Source organism: Oryctolagus cuniculus, chromosome X (genome assembly GCF_964237555.1).
Source record: "Oryctolagus cuniculus chromosome X, mOryCun1.1, whole genome shotgun sequence".
Classification (NCBI taxonomy): Eukaryota; Metazoa; Chordata; class Mammalia; order Lagomorpha; family Leporidae; genus Oryctolagus; species Oryctolagus cuniculus.
In genome coordinates, this window is record NC_091453.1 from 73,132,043 (window position 1) to 73,152,123 (window position 20,081).

The window sequence follows — 20,081 nt, forward strand, 5'->3', positions numbered from 1 at the left end:
CTGCGGAGGAGAGAGTAGTGTTGAACGGCCACGTTTCGAGGGGCAAAGCCTTCACTTCAGGGTACTGGAGCTGCCGATGCCTCCGCGCGTTCTCCAGCCCCTGGCGTCTCTCGCCTGAGAAAGTTCTCCAGAACTTTCTCCAGAAGCTCTGGGGCGCAAGCCCGATGTCTCCCTCCGCCCCACCCCCTGCCCCAAACCAACTGGCACAGCCAGCGCATCTCCTTAGGGCAAGTCCCCACCCCCGCCCGGTAAAGGGTTAAAGGGTAAGCTTTAGCGCCCGGTTATCCGCACAGCCACGCCCCCTACAGCGAGCGCCCCCCCCCGTAGCAGACACGCCCCCTAGCCTTTGGCCACGCCCTAGTCGCGTGCGCCTCCTGCAAATCCAACCCAGCGCACACCGCGCGACACTTAGAGCGGCCGTCTAACGGCCAACGTGCGGGCCGTTAGACGTCAGTCAGGCTGATGCTCTGTGACGAAAGAAGGTGCCAGAAAGAGAACGCCGGCCCAGAACTTCGTCGACAGCGCCGAGAGAATGGCCGCTCCCCAGGAGCGCAGCGACGAAGACATGGGCTCCCGCAGCCTGGGAGTGGAGGGGCTGCAGGAAGAAGTAGACGGTCAGTGCCTCCCTCGACAGGCACAGGGCTTGAGGGAACCCCGGGAAACCAGCTCTTCCCTGAGAGAAGCGAGTGGAGCGGGCGCTGCCGCGCGGCGGCGGGCGCCGCTCGCAGACCGCGGCAGTCCCCTGCCTCCCCCTACACCCCAAGCGAGAACGCCCTGACCTTTCTTTGGCTTTGTCCCCGTACAGATGCGACGCCGACCGTGATCGCGGCGGTCGGCGCCGCCGGAGGAGACGCTAAGGAGAAAACCGAGGCCAAAGCGGAGCAGGCAGCGGCCGGTGGAGAAGAAGAAGGGACCGTGGGCGCGGGAGCCCCTGGCCCGGTGGACGGCGGCGACGACGACGCGAACCTGCAGAGCGGCGAGGGCGACCGGGAGCCTGGGCGGCAGCCGCGGGAGGAGCCGGCTCAGGAGGACGCCGAGGGGCGGCAGCCCGACGACGCGCAGTATCGAGTCTGCCGCAGCACGTTCAGCCGCTTGCAGCTGCAGGAACTGGAGAGCGTCTTCCAGCGCACTCAGTACCCCGACGTTTTCGCACGGTAACCGGCTTGCTTGCCGAAGGGGTCGCCCCGGGCTCCCCTAGGCTCCTTCCCTCCCCTCCGAAGTCAGAGGCCCCCTGGAGGTGGGGGTGGGGGTGGGGGCGGGGGCGGGGTCCAGGCTGCTGGAGCGTGGCCGCCGGTGAGCTCCGGGGGTCGGGGGGGGGGGGCGTCAAGGTCAGCCTTTTCGCGCGTCGTCTAAGTCTGTCGAGTCGGGAAACTCCTGCTTTTGTAAATAACATTTGATGGGCATCAGGTTTGACCCCAGGGTGGGAGCGTGAGCCGCAGGGGGTCCTGCCTTGCCTTTATTGACATTCTTGATAATTTGGTTAGCTAGAGATCTCTTGCTCGGCTTGATTTGTAAATTACTGCGTTATAAATTATTCGTGTTGAATCCGGAGTGTTTTGAACGCTAGTTAAACTCTTCACACAAAGCCAAGCCATCCCCAAAGCAGATTTGTAGCTGGGCATTGCAGAAAAGTGGGCTGGGGCGCTGGGAGCATAGGGGTCTCCAAACAAGCTGTGTGTTGCGTTTCGTCCACAACTGCAGACACTGAGTGAACATTTGTGGCTTTTCTCCTCTCAGAAAGAATCTTGCAATAAACCTGAATGTGACCGAGGCCAGAGTGCAGGTCAGTAAACCTGAAAAGAGAGATTAGGCCAAGATGCCAGTGTAAAACCTGCTCCAGGACGGTGACACCTTTGTCCTTCCCAGACATTCTCAAGTTGCTGTGTTTTTGTTCACTTTCCCGTGTTTGGGGAATGAGTTTTGCACTTCGGGGCTTTGGAAGCTGAGAAGTGGGATGAGTAAACCTCAGCTGGTGGAGTTTTCTTGGTGGTGGAAGTAACCTGTTTTCCTAATGGAAAAAAAATTAAAACAAAGCTGGTTCTTTTCTTTGTACAAATTTATATAAATAAAATTCAGCTCCTTCTAACAATGCCATCTTTTAGAGAACACTTTAGTGTGAAGTCGAGTTGGCTTCAATCTTACCTGTTAAGTATGTATATTAATGCATCAAGGAGCCAGATTATGAGTGGGTTTAACTATATAAAATTATTTATAATACTTAAACTGTGTTTAAGCTGTTAGCTAAATGAATGAGTTTATAATTGTTCAGACATTGGGATAAGGAAATAAATAATTCATACAAACAAAACACACTGTAAGAGTAACTAACTCTGAGACTGATGGGGGAGATAGCTTAAAAGTCCAACTACCTGGTTCCTATTGTTCCTAGTTTGCATTAAATCGGTGTTGAAAGTGGACCTAAATTTAAATTTCTGTAACACTGTGATATGTTAGCCTGAAAATATTACTGCAGTACTTGCATCAAGATGGGAGTAAGGACAACTTTTGCAAACTTGAAATTTGCCTAAAAATTGGAACAAACTAGAGCAATTTTACATAGAGCTTCACTGACCTAAGAAGGGGAGAAAAGGTTAAAGAAATGAATGCCCTCAAATATTTATCTTAAAATGTGGCACAAATTAACTTTATGAGTGAATAATCTCTTGAGGAATTTCTAATATCCAAGGATTTTTTCCTTGGGGGTACTATTTTAAATAAGTGGGTTGTGGTGGGGGGTTTTGGGGCTTTGGTGGCACTATATTAAGAGATGAGTTCTGTAAAATTTCTGGTTGGGGAGCAGATCCTCTCAAACCAGATTCTTACCTGTGTTAACTTGATATACTTTGCCATTTGCTCAAGCACGGGTGACTGATTTGTACCACTAGCTCATGGGATCAAAAGATTACCACTTGAAACCATCGAAAACCATAAATCCTGTTAAGGGAGCATTTTCCAAAATTAAGTGCAAAATCCAGGATTTTATTAGTTTATTAGCTCTGTTCTACAGGCATGTGTGTGTGTGCAGTGTTGGAAAGGAGCTGCAGATCTGGTGGTAGTGAATTTCGGTGAATTTAGACCCAGTTTGGCTAAATTTTCCTTAATTCTACAGCCTAAAATATCAAGACAGTATCCAGGGTATCAACAAACTCCTTTGCCAGCTAGTGAAGTCACAAACTCTGAGCCCCACCCCCCATGAAATTCTTCCTTATCAGACCATGTTTTTAATCTGAAGAGGTTTCAGAGGGTAAACGGCCCCTTAGATCTTCCTTGAGGAAACCTGTTTAAAAATCTAACTTGCCCATATAGATTACTTCAGACTGAAAATGGGCTTTTTAAATAAGGGCTGTTCACCCTCATTATGTCTTTTTTCAAAAAAAGATTTATTGAATTTTTTGAAAGTCAAGGTTACAGAAAGGCAAAGAAAGAAAGAGAGAGGTCTTCCATTTGCTGGTTCACTCCCCAGTTGGCCACAGTGGCCAGAACTGCGCCAATCCGGAGCCAGGAGCTTCCTCCGGGTCTCCCATGCGGGTGCAGGGGCCCAAGAACTCGGACCATCTTCTGCTTTCCCAGGCCATAGCAGAGAGCTGGATGGGAAGTGGAGCAGCCAGGTCTCGAACTGGCGCCCATATGGGATGCCAGCACTGCAGGCGGCGGCTTTACCCGCTAAGCCACAATGCCTGCCCCTCATTATATCATTAAATAGGGCCCACCTTATACCATGCTCAGCTTCCCTCAGGAGGATGTGGCAGAGGCAGCTGGACATCTGATAGCCTACTACCAGTATATCAATATTTTCTCATTCTATTACCAGGCATATCATTAATAGCAGGCACTGAATAGCACTCATCAGCTAGACTGGCATCCAAGAGCTGGAAAAACAAATCATTAAAGACTACTAAAGATGGGAAGAGAAAGACAAAGCACTAAGCCTAGTCTGAATCTGAACTGAAGGGAATAAGGAAATAGCCTCTCCCAGTGGAGTTTAAAATCTTAATGGCATAGAGTGTTGTATGTTGTAGAGTTTTTTTCTGTTATGACATTTACTGTTTGATATACTAAACCTACCCTTTTTTTCCTCTGATTGAAGGTTTGGTTTAAGAATAGGAGAGTCAAGTGGAGGAGACATCAGAGGGCATCAATGTTAAGAAATGTGCCCCCCGTCACTCTGGGCATAATCTTGAATAGGCCCCATAATGCCATCTTTGCTCAGGAGCCCGATTGGAGATGGGTTCTTCTGGAGCCACCGTCACTGTCACCCAAGCTGTCTATGCCACCCATGCCTCCACCGCCCATGCCACCACCACCCATGCCTCCACCACCCATGCCTCCACCACCCATGCCTCCTCCACCTTCACATTCCTTTGGCATGGCCTCGGTTGGCCTGGAGTGGGCCCCTGTCATTAGTGGCCATTTTGTAGTCCCCTTTTTGTAAGGAATGGCCTTCGTAAGAGTTTATCTGAAATGTTTTTCTGCCAGATTCAAACTGTGCATAGCATGTCAAGAGCAGTTCACCAAATGCCTCTTAGTGCCCTGTTTTTCCTGATAGGGCTTGTTTTTGTGATTTTCAATAAACTTGAATTCTCAGTATATTTGCTTTTGTGCATCGAATGGGGTTAATAGCACATGGATGGGAACTTCTGAGGGAATTTCATTCAAACAGAATGGTGAAGAGGCCTTTCTTCCTGAGGGACATCCCTAAATCACCATCACTAGGCCTGCACACATCACAGAAATTTTCCAAATATCCCTGGTATGTTTACACTGGCCCACACTCCCTCTGCGTTCTATCAGTCCATTTTCACCCTGGCCCTTTGGGACTATATACTGATATGTGTGCAAGATGGCATTTACTGAGCTCCTAGTGAGAAAATTGTGTTTCCAGAACCTTGTCCATGCTAGTACAAATGTTGAGGCCCAACACTAGACTCTTAAGGGAAACCCTAAAAGGCTACTCACAGGGTTTTATGGGAAGATGGCAGCCAAACCTTCATCTAGTATGCACCGACTGCTTCTCACTGCTCTCCAATTTTTGTGGAGGACATAGCCACTCTGGCCCAGAGAAACTGTTGCCTCAAAAGAAATGTGTCACACCAAGTGGAGCCACTACTTGGGACACCTGTATCCCATATCAGAGGGTCAGCTGATTCCTGGCTCCTCTGCTTCTGATCCAGCTCCCTGGTAATGCACCTGGGAAACAGCAGATCATGACCCAAGGACTGAGATCCTGGTGCTTACATGGGAGGCCCAGATGGAGTTCTTGGCTCCTGGCTTCAGCCTAGCCCAGCCAAGTTGTTGCTGGCATTTGGGGAATGAACCAGTGGATGGAATGTGTGTGTGTGTGTGTGTGTGTGTGTGTATATATATCCCTCTCTTTCTTCCCCCCTCCTTCTTCCTCCCCTCCCTTTCAAATAAATAAACATAAAAACCAATATGGGGGGGTGGTGCTGTGTTACAGAGGGTTAACGCCCTGGCCTAAAACACCGGCATCCCATGTGGGCACCAGTTCGAAGCCTGGCTGCTCCACTTCTGATACGGCTCTCTCCTATGGTCTTGGAGAGCAGTGGAGGATAGCCCAAGTCCTTGGGCCCCTGCACCCGCATGGGAGACCCGGAAGAGGCTCCTGGCTCCTGGCTTCAAAGGTCGGCGCAGCTTCGGCTGTTGCGGCCAGTTGGGGAGTGAACCAGCAGATGGAGGACCTCTCTCTCTCTCTCTGCCTCTCTTCTCTGTGTAACTCTGACTTTCAAATAAATAAATAAATTTTTAAAAACCAACAATATGGGGCCAGCACTCTGGCATAATAGGCTGGGCCCCCACCCACAACACCAGTATCCCATATGGGCACCAGTTCATGGGCCGGCTGCTGCTCTTCTGATACAGCTCTCTGCTATGGCCTGAGAAAGCAGTAGAAGATGGTCTAGGTGCTTGGGCCCCTGCACCCTCATGGGAGACCTGGAAGAAGCTTCTGGCTCCTGGCTTTGGATCAGTCCAACTCCACCCATTGTGGCCATTTGGGGAGTGAACCAGTGGATGGAAGACCTTTATCTCTGTCTCTCCCTCTCTCTGTAAGTCTGCCTCTCATATAAATAAATAAATCTTTTTAAAAATGACAAGAGACTCCATCAAAGCCAGAGTGACATTCTTCCCCCTTTTCCCTACATCCCCAGTCCAGGGGAGCCTATTACTGTACCTCCCAAGCTCAATACAATCACACTTTGAAATACATTTTGTTGCTTTCATTAGCCTTCAGAGAACTCTTACTATTTCTAGTTAAATTCAGAAAAGGAGTCATTTAGTTCAGTGCTACTTGAAGATAGAAGGAGATGATGCCCTGAGCAATGATCCAAAATAATCACTCACTAGAAAGAAGTAGCCATTTGTTCATGCTGTCTTCTTCATATGAAATTGCCAGAGTAGAAGACAACAAAAACAAAAATGGGGGTGGTGGAGGATGCCAATCCCATATTTTAAAAAATTAAAGTGCTCCTCAGTACAATCTTTGCTTTTGAGAATTATTAGCAATTCAAGGCTTCTTTGATGTAGTTTGCTGTTAAAAATGGTTAATTGTGAACATCAAGGTTACACTATAACATGATTGCTAAGATAAGGTACTATGGACTGCAGATCATTATATTCAAAGTTAAATAAGCCAAACACAGCAATTATCAGCTGTACTCCCTCATTTGTGAGGTTTTCTTTTTTAAATAGCCCATCGGGGCTGGCACTGTGGTGCAGTAGGTTAATCCTCCTCCTGCAGTGTCGGCATCCCATATGGGCGCTGGCTCAAGACCTGGCTGCTCCTCTTCTGATCCAGCTCTCTGCTGTGGCCTGGGAAAGCAGCGGAGGATGGCCCAAGTCCTTGGGCCCCTGTACCCACATGGGAGACCTGAAAGAAGCTCCTGGCTCCTGGCTTTGGGTCGATGCAGCTCCGGCTGTTGCGGCCATTGGGGAGTGAACCAACAGAAGGAAGACCTTTCTCTCTGTCTCTTCCTCTCACTGTCTGTAACTCTCTCAAATAAATAAATAAAATCTTTTAAAAAGAGTCCATCTAAATCTAGAACAGTCATTATTAGACTTTGGGAAGAGTGAAGGAATGAGTTAGAGGGAGATTAGATAAAGGGTAACAAGACACATTCAGAAGTAACAAGTTCTAGTGTTCCACAGCACAGTGAGGCAACTAGAATTCGTGATGATGCCATATATGCCATATAAAGAACTGGAAGAGGGGCAAGTATTTGGCACAGGAGTTAAGACGCCTGTTGGGATACCAACTTCCCATACCAGACTACCTGTGTTCGAGTCCTGAAACTGCTCCTGATTCCTGCTAATGTGTACCCTGCATGACAGCAGGTGATGGCTCAGGGTTTGGGTCCCTGCCACCCACATGGGAGGCCTGGATTGCATTCCCATCTCCTGGTTTTGGTCTGACCCAGCCCAGGCTGTTACTGGCATTTGGGTAATGAACAAGGAGATAGAAATTATCTCTCTCTCTATATATATATCTATCTCTATCTCTGTCTCTGTCTCTGTCTCTCTGTCTTTCAAATATTTAAAAGAACTGGGCCGGCGCCGCGGCTCAATAGGCTAATCCTCCAGCTAGCAGCGCCGGCACACCGGGTTCTAGTCCCGGTCGGGGCGCCGGATTCTGTCCCGGTTGCCCCTCTTCCAGGCCAGCTCTCTGCTGTGGCCCGGGAAGGCAGTGGATGATGGCCCAAGTGCTTGGGCCCTGCACCCCATGGGAGACCAGGAGAGGCACCTGGCTCCTGCCTTCGGATCAGCGCGGTGTGCCAGCCTCAGTGCGCCAGCCGTGGCGGCCATTGGAGGGTGAACCAACAGCAAAAGGAAGACCTTTCTCTCTGTCTCTCTCTCTCACTATCCACTCTGCCTGTCAAAAAAAAATTAAAAAAAAAAAAAGAAGATCTGGCAAAGAAAAGTTAAGAAAATGGGAAGACTGGTTGCCTGGTTTGATTGGTTTGTGCTGTGTATTATGTGTTGAATTATTGTACTCTGCCCTATAAAGATGCACAATATTACATGTTAGCCAAAACTGTCTTTAAATAAAATTAAGAAGAGTTACTGTGGTTTCATCAGAATTTCCTCTCACAGGAGTTAAAGACCAGTTTCACAGCACTTATAAGAGAGTACCTCAAAAATTCATGGAAAATGGAATTTTAAGTTTATTTAGGTGCAAACAACTTTGAAATCCATACATATTAGTGTGTTTCCGGTGTAGAGAGGCTCTGTTTTCCTAGGAAATCATGTATATTTTCCTGTATTGTCCTCCACTTTGACTCCTATCCTCTCTTCTCTCTGACTTTCACACTTGTGAATATCAAACATAAGCAAAACAGTTGCATATAATGCAGGACTTCTGCAGAAAGAGATTTCTTTTTCAGAAAGGCTATGCTGTCCAGAGGCCCCAGACCTGGGCGGGAGTGAGAACATCTAGGAATACATGCCCTGTATATACACACTGCCATCCGCACCAGATGACCTTGAAAGCAAAATTTATTTATTTATGTATGTATTTATTTATTTGAAAGGCAGATGGCCGGCGCCGCGGCTCAGTGGGCTAATCCTCCACCTAGCGGCGCCGGCACACCGGGTTCTAGTCCCGGTCAGGGCACCGGATTCTGTCCCGGTTGCCCCTCTTCCAGGCCAGCTCTCTGCTGTGGCCAGGGAGTGCAGTGGAGGATGGCCCAAGTGCTTGGGCCCTGCACCCCATGGGAGACCAGGAGAAGCACCTGGCTCCTGACTTCAGATCAGCGCAGTGCGCCGGCCACAGCACGCCAGCCGCGGCGGCCATTGGAGGGTGAACCAACGGCAAAGGAAGACCTTTCTCTCTGTCTCTCTCTCACTGTCCACTCTGCCTGTAAAAAAAAAAAAAAGGCAGAGTTATGGAGACAGACAGACAGAAAGTATGATAGAAAGATCTTCCATTCACTGGTTTACTCCCCAGATGGCCAAAACAGCTGGGGCTGGGCCAAGCCAAAGTCAGGAGTCCAGAGCTTCATCCCACATGGGTGCAGAGACCCAAGGGCATAAACCATCTTCCACTGCCTTCCCAAGTGCATCAGTAGAAAGCTGGATCAGAAGCAGAGCAGGGGCCAGCACTGTGGCGCAGTGGGTTAACACCCTGGCCTGAAGCTCCAGCATCCAGTATGGGTGCCAGTTTGAGACCGGCTGCTCCAATTCCAATCCAGCTCTCTGCTATGTCCTGGGAGAGCAGTAGAAGATGGCCCAAGACCTTGGGTCCCTGCACCCACGTGGGAGACCCGGAAGAAGCTCCTGGCTCCTGGCTTCAGATCGGCGCAGCTCTGGCCATTGCAGCCAATTGGGGAGTGAACCAGCAGATGGAAGACCTCTCTCTCTCTCTCTCTCTCTCTCTCTCTCTCTCTGCCTCTCCTCTCTCTGTGTAACTCTGACTTTCAAATAAAATAAATAAATAAATCTTTAAAAAAAGAAAGAAGCAGAGCAGCTGTGACTTGACCTGGTACCCATATGGGATGTCAGTATTACAGGTGGTGGCTTAACCCATTATGCCTCAATGGTGGCCCTGAAACCAAAATTTCTTACTTCCCAATGTAGACCCTTGTATTTCAAAACAAATTTTATTACATCAAGTATTAAATACATACAAAGATGCAAACAGTTTTAGTCATTCTCTTTCAGATATTTTGATCAAATTACAGTAAAAAGCAATACTGAAATCTATGCAGTCTGGGGCTCTCTGGAGGTTTGGAAGGTTGCTCTTTCTTTTGTATTTGTAATTTGCACATTTTTAGAATCTATTTCAAAGCACTAGTAGTCATGCAAATGCTTAGGCACAAAAGAAGTTACATTAAGCAGAATCTATATGTGGGACCAGACCAGCTATTAGGGAAAGCATGCTGTCAGTATTTATCCAAAACAAACCCTAAGAGTTGTATTAGCTTATGAAAGGAACAAAGAAAAATGTATCATAAATGTATTCAAAATAGAAGATTAAAGGGAGACACTGGTATCTTGGAAGCAAACTACAATTTGCTGTAAGATAACTTTACGTGCATTTTTTAAATCAATGCTGGGGGGAAAAACCTAAGTAGTTTCTAACTCCTTAAAATGTACATCCTGGAGCTGGTGCTGTGGCATAGCAGGTAAAGTCACCACCTGCGACACCAGTATCCCAAACGAGTGCCTGTTCGAGTCCCAGCTGCTCTACTTCTGATCCAGCTCCCTGCTAATGGCCTGGGAAAAAGCATCAGAAGGTGGCCCAGGTCCTTGGGCCCCTGCCAACCACCTAGGAGACCCAGAAGAAGCTCCTGGCTCCTGGTTTCAGCCTGGCCCAGCTCTGGCCTATGTGGCCATTTGCGAAGTGAATCAATGGATAGAAGACCTCTCTGTGTCTCTCCCTCTCCCTCTCTCTCTAACTCTGACTTTCAAATAAACAATATTTTTAAAATGCACACCTTAATTAGCTGTAAAATCCTTTCTTAGTCTTTGAGACTAGGTTCAGAGCCTAGGGAGCCGTGGGAAGAAAAACCAAACTTTACCATTTGAAAACAAATATTTCATCTGCACAAAGGGATGAACTGTAACTTCTCATCTTGTAAAAAGATGGGCAACCTTCAAAGCTAACGTAGTGGCTAGTATCGGACATTCCGTTCCTTTTCAGACAAGCACTCCCAGACCAGACCTCAAGCATGAATGATGCCTTGTTTCAGTCTTTCTGTGGTGCTCTTGCTCCTGAGTAGGTGGGTCTGATCTCTTTCCCCAACTCTTTGATGATGGCCAACTGCTACATATTTGCTTTGGGGCAATTGGCTGTTACCAGTTCCCTGGGTGTAGCCTAAGGGTGGTAGCCCAAGTCTGGCTTATTTCACATATTTTTTTTAAGATTTATTTATTTTATTTGAAAGTCAGAGTTACACAGAGAGAGGAGAGGCAGAGAGAGAGAAAGAGAGGTCTTCCGTCCGATGGTTCACTCCCCAATTGGCTGCAACAGCCAGAGCTGAGCCGATCCGAGGCCAGGAACCAGGAGCTCCTTCTGGGTCTCCCACCTGAGTGCAGGGCCCAAGGACTTGGGCCATCCTCTACTGCTTTCCCAGGCCACAGCAGAGAGCTGGATTGGAAGTGGAGCAGTTGGGTTTTGAACCAGCACCCATGTGGTATGCCAGCGCTTCAGGCCAGGGCATTAACCCACTGTGCCACAGCGCCGGCCCCAACACATATTGTTTTTAACACATATCTATTTCTTCCACGTTTCAGAAGAATATAAGCATGGTGGTGAAATGGAGCAGAAAAAATATTCAAAACATTGCTGTAGAGGTAAGGATTTAGCCTAACAGCTAAAATACTAGTCAGGATGCCTGCATCCCATATCAGAGTGCTTAGGTTCCAGTCCCAGATCCACTCCCAGTTCCAGTTTCCTACTAATGTGCACCCTGGGAGGCAGCAGATGACAGCTCAAGTAATTGGATTCCTGCCATCCACATGGGAGACCTGGATTGAGTTCCCATCTCCTGGCTTGGCCCTGGCACACCCCCAGCTGATGAGAGCTCGCTTGCTCTCTCTCTCTCTCTCTCCACCTCTCAAATAAAAATAATACAAATTTAAAAAACATTGATGCAGATAATAACTTCCATTCAGACTAAGTTTTAAAAGAAGTCTACTAAAAGTAATACCACAAAACCATTTCTCTTAAAATGTACTTCAACTATTTCAAAAGCAAATGTCAGAAAGTAAAAAATTGATTTATTTTAAAAATCTTTAATACTGACTTCTAGCAAATAGGTTGACTCAAGGTAGTCTTTGTAGGTGTTAGTTTTGGTTGAAAAGTGACAATCTGTGAAAGAATACAATAGCTTCAGCATTTTATACTAATCTACATTTTCTGGGTTGTGCTTTCTAAAGTTTCTAAAGTTGTTTCATGTAAAAACCACAAGGCTCCTCCAACACAGATGTAAAAATTGCCTTTTTAAATAGAAGAGTTACTATAAATGTGTACAATGAAAGATAACAGTTTTCTGAGTTGTTTTCAAAAACAAGAATACATTTGCTGAATTTTTTTTAAGATTTATTTATTCATTTGAGAGGTAGAGTTGCAGACAGAAAGAGATAGGGTTCACTCCCCAAATGGGTGCAGTGACCTGAGCTGGACCGATTTGAAGCCAGGAGCTTCTTCCAAGTCTTCCACATGGGTATAGGGGCCCAAAAACACTTGGGCCATCTTCTACTGCTTTCCCAGGCCATTAGCAGAGAGCTGGATCAAAAGCGGAGCAGCTGGGACTCAAACTGGTACCCACATGGGATGCCGGCAGCATAGGCGGCCCCTGCACTCACATGGGAGACCCAGAAGAAGCTCCTGGTTCCTGGCTTCAAATCGGCACAGCTCCGGCCATTGCGGCCAATTGGGGAGTGAACCATCAGGTGGAAGACCTCTCTCTGCCTCTCCTCTCTCTGTGTAACTCTTTCAAATAAATAAATAAATCTTAAAAAAAATATTTGCTTATGTGAAAGGCAGAGTGAGAGAGAAAGAGAGAAGGAGAGCGAGCACGCTTCCGTCTGCTGATTGTGGGGAGCAGCTCGGACTAGACTAAGTTACTGGAATTAAGACTTATTCTATGCATCTGCTCTCCTCTGTGGGAAGCAGCTCAGACTGGACTAAGTTACTGGAATTAAGACTTATTCTATGCATCTGCTCTCCTACAATATGGCGCTGGGAGAGGAGAAAACAGCTTCTACCCAGCTGCCTCCAGTTCAACCAATAAACTGTAGGACTTGCTCCTGATTGGAGGAGAGCGGCGTGCTCGGCGTGTGGGCAGCCGAGTTAGGATTGGCGGAGGAGGACTATAAAGGAGGAGAGAGACGGCATGCACCAGGAACATCTATGGGGAACATCTAAGGGAACCCGTGCAGCCCCCGAGAGAGCCGGCCGGCGGTGTGCCGCTCCCCTGCGGAAGTGGGGAATGTGGCCAGGGGGAACTGCCCTTCCACGGAGGTGGAAGGGATAGTAGCCAACCCGGGAAGAACCAGCAGCAAACCCGGGGAGGGCCGAGCAGACAAAAGAACAGCGCAGGGTCTTGTGTCGTTCCTCCACGAAGAGGGGGAGCGACATAATGGTGCCGTGACTCGGATATGAAGCCTAGGCAGGGTTTAGTGTCGTTCCTCCATGAAGAGGGGGAGCGACATAATGGTGCCGTGACTCGGATAGGAAGCCTAGGCAGGGCTTAGTGTCGTTCCTCCACGAAGAGGGGGAGCGACACTGATTTCACTCCCTAAATGGCCACAACAGCCAGGTCTGGGCTAGGCTGAAGCCAGGAGCCTGAAATTCCATCCAGGTCCTGGGCCATCTTTTGCTGGCAGGCGCATAAAAGCAGGGAGCTGGATTGGAAGTGAAGCAGCCAGGACTCGAACCAGCATCCATATGAGATACCACGGTCACAGGCAGTGGTTTAACCCACTGCGCCATAATGCCAGTCCTCTGGGAATTTTTGTTTGAAGATTTATTTTATTTATCTGAAAGGCAGAGTGACAGAGAAAGAGAGACAAAAAGACATCTCCCATTCACTGCTTCACTCCCCAGATGGTCACAACAGCCAGGGCTGGGCCAGGCCAAAGTCGGAAGCCTGGAACCCCATCCAGACCTCCCATGTGGGTGGCAGGGGCCCAAGAACTGGGATGCTTTCCCAGGCACATTTTTCAGGGAGCTGGATCAGAAGTGGAGCAGCCAGGACTTACTGGCACTTCTATATGGGATGCCAGCATCGCAGGCAGTGGCTCAACTCACTGTGCCACAATGCTGACCTCCCGGCGGTGAAGTGGAAACTTTAATAGCTAGGGCTTGGTGAAAGATAATTAGGGGGGCCAGTGCTGTGGCGCAACAGGTTAATGCCCTGGCCTGAAGTGCCAGCATCCCATATGGGCACCGGTTCAAGAGCCACCTGCTCCACTCTACTGCGGCCTGGGAAAGCAGTAGATGATGGCCCAAGTCCTTGGGCCCCTGCATTCGTGTGGGAGACCTGGAAGAAGTTCCTGGCTCCTGGCTTCGGATCGGCACTGCTCCAGCCATTGCAGCTAATTGAGAGTGAACCACCGGATGGAAGACCTCTTTCTCTCTCTCTCTCTGCCTCTCCTCTCTCTGGGTAATCTGACTTTCAAATAAATAAATAAATCTTAAAAAAAAAAAAAGAAAAATAACTAGGTCACAGGAGCACCACCCTCTGAAGGAATTAATGCCCATCTCACAGGAGAGGGTTAGTTCTCTCAGAACTGAATTGGTTGCCATGAAAGCAGGTTGCTATGAAACCTGGCACTTAATCTTAGTCTCTTGCACATGTTTCTGCCTTATGATGTCATCTGCCATGAGGCCCTCACCACAAACTGATACCATGCTCTGGAATATCCAAAACATGAACAAAATAAGCCTCTTTCTTTATAAATCTCTCAACCTCAGTTATTTTGTAATAGTAACAAAAGAAAAATTGACTAAGACAGTGACCATCCCCTCCCCTAGGCGTCCAGCTATGGACAGTGCACACCAACCCAAGTTTAGCTCTTCAGCACTCATCACCTCCATCCTTTAAGGGGCTAAAGATTCAAACTTCCCACCCAAGCCTCAATACTCGATCATTTTACCTCTGGGAAAAGTAATCCACCTTCCCTAAAGGCATTTGGTATGAGAGTGTCCACACTTTCATACCTTGAGAGGGTGATTTCATTTGTACCCTCCTCACAAAAGCACAAGTGTGCTTCCTCTACAACAGCGCACATTTCCCCAATCTTGCAAAGCCAAGTCTGCCAACTGGCAGGACAATTCATGAGCAAAAACCAGATCTGTGCTTATGTTAAATTAACTTTAAAAAGATTTATTTATTTATTTATTTGAAAGCGCAGTTACAGAGAGAGAGAGAGAAATCTTCCATCTGCTGGTTCACTCCCAAATGGCCACAATGGCCAATCTGAAGCCAGGAGCCAGGAGCTTCTTCCAGGTCTCCTACATAGGTACAGGTGCCAAAGCACTTGGATCATCTCCTGCTGCTTTCCCAGGCACATTAGCAGGGAGCTGGATCCGAAGCCAGGACTCAAACCAGTGCTCATATGGGATGCTGGTGTTGCAGGTGGCAGCTTTACCCACTACGCCACAATGCCAGCCCCTGAATTAACTTTTTTTTAAGAATGTAGGGTGGAGCCGGCACTGTGGCATAGGGGGTAAAGCCAACGCCTGCAGTGCCAGCAGCCCATATGGGCACCGGTTCGAGTCCTGGGTGCTTCACTTCTGATTCAGCTCTCTGTTATGGCCTGGGAAAGCAGTAGAAGATGACCCAAGTCCTTGGGCCCCTGCATCCACATGGGAGACCCAGAAGAAACTCCTGGCTCCTGGCTTTGGATTGGTGCAGCTCCAGCCATTGTGGCCAAATGGGGGGTGAACCAGCGGTTGGAAGAACTCTCTCTCTTTCTCTGTCTCTCTCTCTGCCTCTCCTTCTCTCTCTGTGTAACTCTGACTTTCAAGTAAATAAATAAATCTTAAAAAAAAAAGAAAACCAGGTTTAAAAAAATAATTTAGGGTAACAAGTTGGAAACTTTCATTATGCAATTAATATTCATTTTGAAATTATTAATTAGGGTTTTTCTCCATCAGTGTCACACTTGCTCCTTCTCATACCTCAGCACAAAAATATGGGTTAGGGATCCTGTGTGTAATGCTATAAAGGAAATTCAGTTTTCAGCTGTATATCAATGGACTGCATCCCTCTATAAGGAGGGTAGATCTTAAAGGTGACTGAATTCCCAACATTTATATTCCAATATTTAGACTCTAGAAATACCAGAAACCTTGTATGCATGTTTTTGCCCTCACAATCAAGGGACACAAGAGATTAAAATGATAGTATTCAGACATGGGCAGCATATGTGGTATGTTTAGGCTCACCCAAAGCACAGCCCTCAGACAAAATTGAGGCCACTGTGAAATCTGCCAATTTGCAGTGTGAACTTTCTCCTCAGCCCAAGAATGTTGGCTTGGGGGGGGGGGAATGGAAGCAAGTTAGAAAGCAAGAAAGAATCTCTATCCACTTCCCTGCTTCAATAAGGGAAATAAAGGATGAAACAAAAGATGCTTTTAAATCATAAGTGAAAGGGAGACTGTAGAGACCTAGCAGAGCAAGCGTCATGGCAGTGGCTGAGTTCAGAGCTGTGGCTCAGATCTGGGGAGCTGTGTGGCTAGAGGTGTGCTGGCAGCTGGGTATTTCATGTGAGTCTTAGCCAATGAGATACAAAGAGATGGTTCTCCTCAGGTGGCCTTTATAAGAGAGGAAAATCATAACTCAGGCTCATATGCAAACAAGTTCCTAGCCTCTCCTTCCACAGCCCCATCACAAGGTCAAGAAGTAGGGCTGCCTTTTCTCTTTTTATCTCTCACCTACCCTCCTTTTAAAAAAAAGAGTTATTTATATGAAAGGCAGAGTTATTGGGGTGGGAGAGACAGAGAGAGAGATCTTCCATCCGCTGGTTCATTCCCCAGATGGCTGCAACGGTCAGGGTTGGGTCATGCTGAAACCAGGATCCAGGAGCTTCTTCTGAGTCTCCCACATGAGTCCAGGGGTCCACGGACTTGGGCCATCCTCTGTTGCTTTCTTAGGCGCATTAGCAGGGAGTTGGATCAGAAGTGAAGCAGGTGGAACTCAAACCAGCGTCCAAATGGGATATGGGTGCTGCAGGTGGTGGCGTAACCTGCTGTTCCACAGTACCAGCTTTCACCTACCCTCCTTTTAACTCAACTTTTCGCCTTAAGGGGTTTTCACAGGATTGATGTATTCATGAAAAAGTCAGAACTCAGAGTGTGTGTTTCACAATATAATTAGATGTGGCCAGGCCCCAAGCCCAACACCCCAAGAAACATCTATAATGGTCTTATTTCTTCGTTTGAACTAGAATTTCCAAGAACGTTCAGTGAGGGGACTGACCACCGATTTGGATGCTGGTCACTATGGGGAGACTGAATAAATGAGGAATCAGACCTCATAGCCCTGAGGTGCTATCCAACAGTAACCAAAGCCAAGGCCAGAAACCAAGGTCCATTCACCTCATCTTGCTTCTTCTCATCATTCTTCCCCCTGTGAACCATCAAAAGACTTTAATCCACAGGAAAGACAAACGATATTTTGAATAACTCTAGGAATACTGCCTTGACATTTCAGGTCTTTTTACAGAAGCATAGATTGTTCTCCCTCAAAACTTGTAGCCTTGTACTATTGGACATCAATAAATCATTTAAATAGAACCACACAAGGAGGGAATTTTGATTCATAAGGTTGCATATTTATGGCAGCAAACAGCAAATTCCCATAAAAGAGATTTTTATATGTGGCTGAATATATATCTTTTTTTTATTTTTGCTCTTGTTTTGGTCTCTTCAAGCTGCTATAACAAAATGCCTTATAGTGAGTAATGTATAAATCACAGAAATTCATTCCTTGGAGTTCTGGATGCTGAGAAGTCAAACATCAAGGCACCAGGAAATTCAGTGTCAGGCAAAACCCTATTTCTCAGAGACAGCACCTTCTCTGTGTCCTCACATGGCAGAGGGGGTAAACTAACTCCCTTAGGACTCGTTTTTATAAGTCTTAAGTCTTTAATCCCATTCCTGAGGGTACTGCCCTCATAATTTAATCATTTCCCCAAAGCTCCTCCCCTTCATACTATTACATTGGGGGTTAGGTTTCAACATATGGGTTTAGGATGGACACAAACATCCAGACCATAGCACTGCTCTTTCCACTGAGTAACATAATGTTTTCTATGACCGTTTCAAGAAAGATCTAGGGGTCAGCACACTTTCTATCAAATTGCCTATTTTTTTTTTCAGTTACTGTCTCCTGGCAATGACATTTGGTCTTCAGAATGGTGACTCAGACACTATATCCTCACAGTGGATTCCCAGAATGAGCCATGTTTGTTTCTGACCCTACACCTTTGCTTGCTTATTCTGTTCCTCTCTCCCCTTCCTCACCTAGACAGTTCATTCAGGTCTTGACTGTTTCCCTCTCACTTTTTCTTCCTCCTCTCACTCTATCTCATTCCTTTTCCTTCCATTTTCAATCTAGTTTGACCCAGTTATTGGTCTCCCCTCCCTAAAATGTGGACCACTCATTTGACAACAAAATTCATAACCAGTGACCTCTTATTGAAACTTAACTCTTTGGTGATACAATTCTTATGCTCCTTACCTGCATAGTAAGTACTTGAAATTTCCCACCTAGTCTTCTACATTTTTGTTTCCCCCAATATAGCTTGGTGGTGCTTTACATGTATTAACAATGAATAATGACAATAATTATAGGTAAAATATCCTGAGTTTCCTGTGTACCAAGTACTGTGCTGAGCAATATGCAGATACAGAAACTAACACAGAGAGATGTTAAATAACATATCCAAGATCATAAAACTGACAAGTGGCTATGATGGAATTCATTGAATAAAATATTCAGTTCAATTCAATAAACTCTTTGGATCTGAGAGGAAAAGGCGCTCCTAATGCGTGAGTCCATCTTTCTTTTCAACAGAAAAAAATGGAAATTAACAAAAATATAATTTGTATGTTCATTCTGAGTTCAACATAATGTTCCATTAACCAAATTAAATTCATATCTTGGGGGTCCTGCTGAATTAAAGATTTATTTTAATATATCACCATGTGGGTCCAGCATTGTGGCACAGCAGGTTAAGTCACCACCTGCAATGCTAGTATCCTACTGGGGCACTGGTTCAAGTCCCTGCTGCTCCACTTCCAATCTAGCTCCCTGGTAATGCACCTGAGAAAGCTGCAGAAAATAGTCCAAGTACTTGGGCACCTGACACCAATGTGGGAGACCACAATGGAATTCCAGGCTCCTGGCTTCAGATTGGCCCATCCCTGGCCATTGTAGCCATTTGTGGAGTGAACCAGCAGATGGAAAATCTCTCTCTCTCTCTCTCTCTCTCCCTCTATCTCTCTATAACTCAGCCTTTCAAATAAATAAATAAATCTTCTAAAAATATATCATCATGTGGTAGTTCTGCATACAAATTAAGTAGGTTAAACCACTGGATATGGACTGAATAATTCTTTTTAAAAAATTTTTATTGATATTAAAAGAACAGATTTCATGCATTCCATAGGTATAGTTCCAAGAAGACAACCACATTTCTCTCACTCCCCTGCTCCCCCTTAGCCCCCCCTCATCAGTTTTGCAAAGACATAATTCTAATCTACTCTATATTCACAGGCTTACTTCCCTACTAATCATAACATTCAACAAGTAAAAAGTAGGAAGACCACAGTTCCACAAGAGTTCTTTTGTTCTTGTACCTGCACTGGTTAAATGGATTCTCACTTCACTGCTTTAAATTATCTTTTTATTATTCATTCATTCATCCATGTATTCCATCTTAGAGTTTAAAATAATAGGGTCAGACATTGTGTCGCAGTGGGTTAACTACCACTTAGTAGTCTCACATCCCAAATTGGAGTGCCTGGTATTGGTTACTGCTTCCAGTCCAGCTTCTTTTTATTTATTTATTTGAAAGTCAGAGCTACACACAGAGAGAGAAGGAGAGGCAGAGAGAGAGAGGCTTTCCATCCGATGGTTCACTCCCTAATTGGCCGCAACAGCCGGCCGGAGCTGCGCCGATCCGAAGCCAGGAGCCAGGAGCTTCCTCCGGGTCTCCCACGCGGGTGCAGGGGCCCAAGGACCTAGGCCATCCTCCACTGCATTCCCAGGCCACAGCAGAGAGCTGGATCAGAAGAGGAGCAGCTGGGACCAGAACCGGCACCCATATGGGATGCCGGTGCTTCAGGCCAGGGCATTTACCCGCTGCACCACAGTGCCAGCTCCCCCAATCCAGCTTCTTGCTAATGCACACCCTGAGAGGAAGTAGATGATGGCTCAAGTATTTGAGCCTCTGGCACCCAAGCAGGAGACCCACATGAACTTTCTGGCTCCTGGCTTTAGCCTGGCCCAGCCCTAGCTGTTGTGGACATTTGATTTGTGAGCCAGTAGATGGAATATATATCTCTTATCTTTCTCTCTTCCTCAAAATCAATCAATCAATAAATAAAAAGAATT

General features: G+C 46.7%; 1 protein-coding gene across 1 annotated transcript; it reads left to right on the forward strand.

The window, feature by feature from the left end:
* The first annotated feature begins 387 nt into the window (after positions 1-387).
* Positions 388-4,587, forward strand: LOC103351908 (homeobox protein ESX1). Its single transcript, XM_008272938.4, has 4 exons — positions 388-614; positions 806-1,154; positions 1,738-1,783; positions 4,088-4,587. Exons 1-4 carry the CDS (start codon positions 533-535, stop codon positions 4,430-4,432), a joined length of 822 nt encoding a protein of 273 aa, XP_008271160.1. The 5' UTR covers positions 388-532; the 3' UTR covers positions 4,433-4,587.
* Positions 4,588-20,081: the final 15,494 nt, after the last annotated feature.

Coding starts and splice junctions, on each gene's coding strand:
- LOC103351908 (XM_008272938.4), top strand. CDS start 533: ATGGCCGCTCCCCAGGAGCGCAGCGACGAAGACATGGGCTCCCGCAGC. Junction 615..805: donor GCTGCAGGAAGAAGTAGACG/GTCAGTGCCTCC, acceptor GTCCCCGTACAG/ATGCGACGCCGACCGTGATC. Junction 1,784..4,087: donor TGACCGAGGCCAGAGTGCAG/GTCAGTAAACCT, acceptor CTCTGATTGAAG/GTTTGGTTTAAGAATAGGAG.